The sequence below is a fragment of the Alligator sinensis genome, unplaced genomic scaffold (genome assembly GCF_000455745.1).
Source record: "Alligator sinensis unplaced genomic scaffold, ASM45574v1 scaffold386_1, whole genome shotgun sequence".
Taxonomy (NCBI): Eukaryota; Metazoa; Chordata; order Crocodylia; family Alligatoridae; genus Alligator; species Alligator sinensis.
This window is the reverse complement of record NW_005841996.1, coordinates 400,688-406,761: the sequence shown is the minus strand read 5'-3', so window position 1 is coordinate 406,761 and position 6,074 is coordinate 400,688. Positions and strand designations below refer to the sequence as shown.

At 44.0% G+C, this 6,074-nt stretch overlaps 1 protein-coding gene across 1 annotated transcript in view; it reads right to left on the bottom strand.

Moving 5' to 3' along the window:
* Positions 1-6,074, bottom strand: part of LOC102384022 (dynein heavy chain 5, axonemal-like) — a 303,673-nt gene that overhangs the window by 274,396 nt on the left and 23,203 nt on the right. The window contains exons 3-4 of the mRNA XM_025201485.1: positions 5,441-5,629; positions 5,262-5,336 (exon numbers count right to left, since the gene is read on the bottom strand). Coding sequence (XP_025057270.1) covers positions 5,262-5,336; positions 5,441-5,629 — 264 coding nt within the window. The remainder of the gene's footprint in view (positions 1-5,261; positions 5,337-5,440; positions 5,630-6,074) is intronic.

Below are 6,074 nucleotides of genomic sequence, written 5' to 3'. Positions count from 1 at the left end.
CGCCTGCTGAAAAGGTTGGTTCTCACTCTTTGAAAGCTTGAAAAAGTCAGCACATTTTTACATACCTGGCAAATTTAAATACCAACCCAAATGGAATTTTACCAAAACTTGAGAATGTGAATGAACTTCCAAATTAGGTACAACTATAAAATTTCAGCTCTGAGGGTAACTTTTTTCTAGTAAGTTGAATCTGAAAACAAGGACTTAGAGATATCTCATCCATAACTCTAATGCTGCGATTAAGATTCTATAATAATAAATTGAAATTACTGAAACATATTTGAAATTTGATGGAGATATGATGACGTATAATATTTGAATTAGAACTGGGAAATCTTAGGGAAATCCACTTGGCAAACATGGTATATTTTTAATTAAATAAAAATGGAGAATTAGTTTTGAAACTTAGCATAAAAATAGAAAATTAGCAGAAAAATAATAAGGTGGCAAGCATATTTTCATAGTTTTCATAGATTTCATAGACATTAGGGCTGGAAGGAACCTTGGAAGATCATCAAGTCCAGCCCCCACCCAAAAGGCAGGAAGTCAGCTGGGGTCATAGGATCCCAGCAAGATAAGCATCCAATTTTCTCTTGAAGGTGTTCAATGTAGGCGCTTGAACCACCTCTGATGGCAGGCTGTTCCAGACCTTGGGGGCTCGGACAGTAAAGAAATTCTTCCTTATGTCCAGCTTGAAACGGTCTTGCAGTAGTTGACCTCGTCATCCCTTGGGGTGCTCTGGTGAACAAACGTCCCCCCAGATACTGGTGGTCACCCCGATAAATTTATAGGTTGCCATCAGATCACCCCTGAGCCTGCACTTTTTCAGGCTATAGAGCCCCATAGCTCTCAGCCTGTCGTCGTAAGGTCTGTTTTCCTGACCTCTGATCATGCACGTGGCTCTTCTCTGGACTCTCTCAAGCTTCTCCACATCCTTTTTGAATATATTTCTTTTTACCTCTTGTCTCCCTCTAATTCTTGAAGAATTAACAACTATAACCATTCAAAAGTGCATAATATTGAAACACAAAGATGCCCAGCCCAGAGGTAGATGACAAAGCAATGAAGAGTTTGGAAGGCAAGTGGTATAAGCAGAGGCTGAAGGAAATAGGCATGTTCATCTTGTGGAAAAGTCACTTCAGAAGGGACATAATAGCAGTCTACAAATACCTGAATGACTGCTATAAACATGAGGGAAAGCATATTATATTTCTTGCTGAAAAAAGTAAACCATGGACCAATAGATTGGAGTTGCAGCAAAGGTTTAAAATGGATATTGGGGTGGGGAATGAAGGAGTCTTCTCTGTTAGAAGGAGGTATTCCAGAAGAAGTTGGACAAAAATTGGTAAGCTATGATATGGGCTATATCTATTTTCTGGTATGGGTTTTTTCTTTGATCTTAGGCTTTGCTGGTTGCCACATGGGGCCAGGAAGGACTTTTCCCCCCTTCCTGCTGCTAAATATGCTAGGTGTTTGTTGTTGTTGTTGTTGTTGGGGTTTTTGGGTTTGTTTGGTTTGTTTGGTTGTTTTGGTTTGGTTTGGGCATTTTTTGTTTGCTTTTTATTGTTATTTTGCCTTCCTCAGACACATTGGATGTTGGCTGCAGCCAGAGCTAGGAATTTTGATTGGGATGTACCAAGGCTGCTGAGACTAACATGTGGAGATTCCTGGTCAGGGTCAGACAAATTTCCATATTTGAAGTCAGGAAGGAATTTTACCCCTTGGCCAGATTGCTATGGACTGTGGAGTTTTTTGCCTTTCTCTGTGGCAGGGAGCATGGATCTCTTCCTTGGATCTCTTGGACATGACCCCATGAGTGGGATCGTGTTTCCCCAGGGACAAGTAGCAGTGGCACAATGTGTGCTACTGCTACTTGTTTCTGGGGAATGCCTTATGCCACACTTGTTCTGGTGTGCAGCATGTTGCCCTAGGTGGTGTAGGGGAGCAGCGATGGCTGCAGAAGCCTTACTTGGGGTCCTGAGGGCTTCTGGAAGCTACAGCCATGGTGATCCTGTAGCAGCGAGCCTTGCCAGAAGCTGGAGCATGGCTCTAGCTAGCCAGGAACTGGTTTTGGGTGGTGAGCACTACCGCCACATGAACTGGCCTGCTTTTTAGGTATGGGTTTTTTGGTTCCTGGATCTCCCAGGGTCAAACCCCTCTCACCCTGAACAGTGATGTAGTAGTGTGGGGAATGCCTGCATCTGTGGTGTGTGTCATGCACAGAGCTGTAGACAGGTGCTCAGTGCTGCACAGTGCATGTCCCCACTCCTCTGGACACTCCCCTTGAGTATATTTTAACAACCTTTTCTAACAGCAGGATGTTGGTTGCTGTGTTCCCTCTGCTTTACCTGTGGCTAGTTAGGTTGCAGTCTTGCGATTGTCTCAGGGTTGACTGTGAAGATTTTGCTAATAGGTTAGACAATGGATTTGGACTGGGATAATATTGCCTCAGGCAGGGGGTTGAATAAATTAGTGGTCTCCAACCTTTTTAAGTAGGAGATTACCTTTGGCATTTAAAAGCAACCCAAGATCTAACATGTGCTGCTGCCACCACTCCCCTCCCTCCACCCAGCAGGTAAGTCTGTGGGAAGGGAAGGAGGGGGGCTCAGATTGAGGCAGAGGGAGTAAAATTTATTTGGGTGCACCTCCCCAGCAGGTAAGTCCCACCCAGCCAGGGCCTCACTCAACTTACCCTGCTCCTGCTTCTGCTACACTATCCCTCACACAGGGGCCACAATCTAGCCCCTGCCCCTTCCCACCCTGATGGACTGACCTGCTGGGCTGGGGCACATGAGTGCATGAACATAGGCACTCAGCCCCCCCACCCCAGCCTTAGATCAACTCCAAGAGGCTCTAAGATCTATCTCAAGAGGCTCCGAGATCTACCGGTGGATCGAGATCCACTGGTTGGTAGCCACTGGACTAGATGATCTATGGAGGTTCCTTCGGTTCCTACTTCTCTACGATTCTAAAGGATCCATAAAAGTTTTAAGTGTGATGTGATTCAAGCAACTTGAGGAAGAAATATTACTACTGAAGCAGCATTTTAGATGGAGTCAAAGGGACATTTTATTATGCATTATTTGCATTATTTTAAATGCAGATTGTGAATAAAGAGGAGGAAGAGAAATGAGGGAATCAAACTGCAATGCAAATCTCACATCCAGGCCCACTTCACCTTAGTGGATGAGAAGGAAAATCTAAGTCTTAGAAATGCTGTATACATATCATCGCCAAGATTTAGGCATATTCTGAGTTGAGATATGAGATAGGGGGAGCTAAGCTGAAGATGATATCCAGATTTTAGTTATAAATGAGATGGATAGCTTTGTTATTTCAGAAAAGTGACAGAGAAAGGGGAAGTTGGGGTATCAATAAAATACATAGAATTAAGGAAGATTCAATGAAGGAAAGGAGGAATAGAATATATAAATGCTTTGTAAAACATTTTGACTACTTCCTGGAAAGGGCTTTCTTCAATATTTTGCGCTGCATTGGAAACACAAAAACCAATAAAATTACCTCCATCTTCCCCCTGCCCAAAAACAGGTGTTTTGTTTTACTCAAAATGTATTTTAGATTGGGGTAGTGACAACAAGTTGATATTTTGGAGGGAGAGGAAACAATTATTTTGACCAATTTCTATCTTAATTTTTAAACCAAAAAAGCAATATTACAAGTCTCACTGTATCAGTTACAATAGACAAAACCCCTAAATTATTCCTATCATATGCCCTTGGGGGGAGGTGGGTAGTGGAGTCCCCCAGGGCTCGGTCCTGGGGCCTGCGCTGTTCAATTTCTTCATCAGCGATCTTGATGTTGGGGTGGAGAGCAACCTGTTTAAATTCGCTGATGACACCAAAATTTGGGGGGAGGTGAGCACGCTAGCAGGGAGAGAGAGATTGCAGAAGGATCTGGATAGGTTACAGGGGTGGGCAGACAGGAACAGGATGCGTTTCAATACGGACAAGTGCAGGGTGCTGCACTTGGGTAGTAGGAACCAGCAGCACACTTATAAGATGGGGAGCTCCCTACTTGAGAGCACGGAGGCGGAAAGGGATCTTGGTGTCATTATTGACTCCAAGATGAACATGGGCCGACAATGCGAGGTCATGGTTGGCAGGGCTAACCGGACCTTGTCGTGCATCCACAGGTGCATCTCGAGTAGAGCCAGGGAGGTGATCCTCCCCCTCTATGCGACGCTGGTCAGGCCGCAGCTGGAGTATTGTGTCCAGTTCTGTGCGCCCCATTTCAGGAGGGATGTGGACAACATGGAGAGGGTCCAGAGGAGGGCCACCCGCATGATCCGGGGACAACAGGGCAGACCCTACAGTGAGAGACTGCGGGACTTGAACCTATTCAGCCTCCACAAGAGAAGGCTGAGGGGGGACCTGGTGACCGTCTATAAACTCACTAGGGGGAACCAGAAGGGTTTGGGGGAGACGCTGTTTCCCCTAGCCCCTGCTGGCATAACAAGGAATAATGGGCACAAGTTGATGGAGAGGAGGTACAGATTGGACATCCGAAAAAACTACTTCACAGTCAGGGCGGCTAGGAGCTGGAACCAACTTCCAAGGGAGGTGGTGCTGGCCCCTACCCTGGGGATCTTTAAGAAGAGGCTGGATACTTACCTGGCTGGACTCATTTGAGTCCCGTTTTTGTTTTTAGGGTGAGTGGTTTTGTTTGTGTTTTTGGGTTGTTCTCCCGCCCTGGCGGGGGGTCGGGCTAGAAGATCTATTAGGTCCCTTCCGACCCTGAAACTATGAAACTATGAAACTTCCAAGGAGGGAGATTCCTCAGTCTCTCTACGTAAACTGTTCCACTACTTAACTGCCCTCACAGAGAGAAAGTGCTTATTACCAGCCAAACTAAATGTTCCTAGTTCCTATTTAAGATTATGGCTTCTTGTCCTGTCCCTAATGGCCAGAGAGAATAGTTTGTCATCATTATCTTTGTAGCTACCCTTTATGCAGTATCAAATCCCCCTTAAGTCTTCCCTTCTCCAGACTAAGTAACTCCTGTTCTTCCAACTCTTCTAGAAGAATAGAGTACCTTTCTATAAAAACAGTAGCAAATCACATCTGCAAAACTTGTTCTTGTCGCCACTGACATCAATGGGGAGTTGCCATTGGCATCATAACACAGTACATAAGCATACAGAATGCAGTTTCAGATTTTATAAGCTTTCCAACAGGTATGTAATGGCCTTTGAAAAAAATAATATAACTTTTCTATTTACAACAACAAGAGTAGAATCATACCTGCAGTACATCTTGGTAAAAGAAAAGTAACTTTTTTAGTCCAGTAGGTGCAAAGAATTCTCCAAGAAGCTGAAACTAAAATAAAATTGCAGTGCTAGTTAAAATAACATGTTTTGAGGAAAATATGATATACAGCAAATTTAGGAAAGATATTTAATAAAATACCAAATCAATATTACCTTATCATCAGAAATAATGGAGTCCTCTACTTCCTGTATGTTTAAACCTAACACATCTGCTAATCTTGATATCAAATACTTGTGTCTGTCATCTAACTGAGCTCTTCTCTCCTCCTTGGTGACTTTGGCCTGCTTGGCCATTTCTCTCCTGGCTTCATTGGTCAGGACTACACTTTTCTTCCCAACTGGCTAGGAGACAAAAGTTTATTAAAATATGGTATATCAGTTTTCACAAATTTTACTTAATATTTAAGGGCTAAATTATGGTTTTGATTTTTTAAGACAGTTTCATAAATTATTTCAATGGGCAGTTCTGCTGGAAAGTACTTTATTTGGTTAGTACATATGTAAAATGTTTTTGATACAATTATTGTATTTCATAGTGTATAAGTTGAGTTTTGAAGCCAAATTTTTAACTCTTAAAATTCGACCTTGACTAACACACCGTCCCCTGCAAGCAGCATTGCCTAAGAGCAGACAGCACAGCCCGCTGCCCAGGAGCTCAGGCAGCACATGGCCCACTCGCAGTTCAGCTGGCCAGGCCTGGCGGGGCCTGCTACCATGGAGGAAAGGACCAGACCCTCCTGCAGCTCAGGGGCTGCCTGGCCCAGTGGCAGCTTACACCCCAGCCACG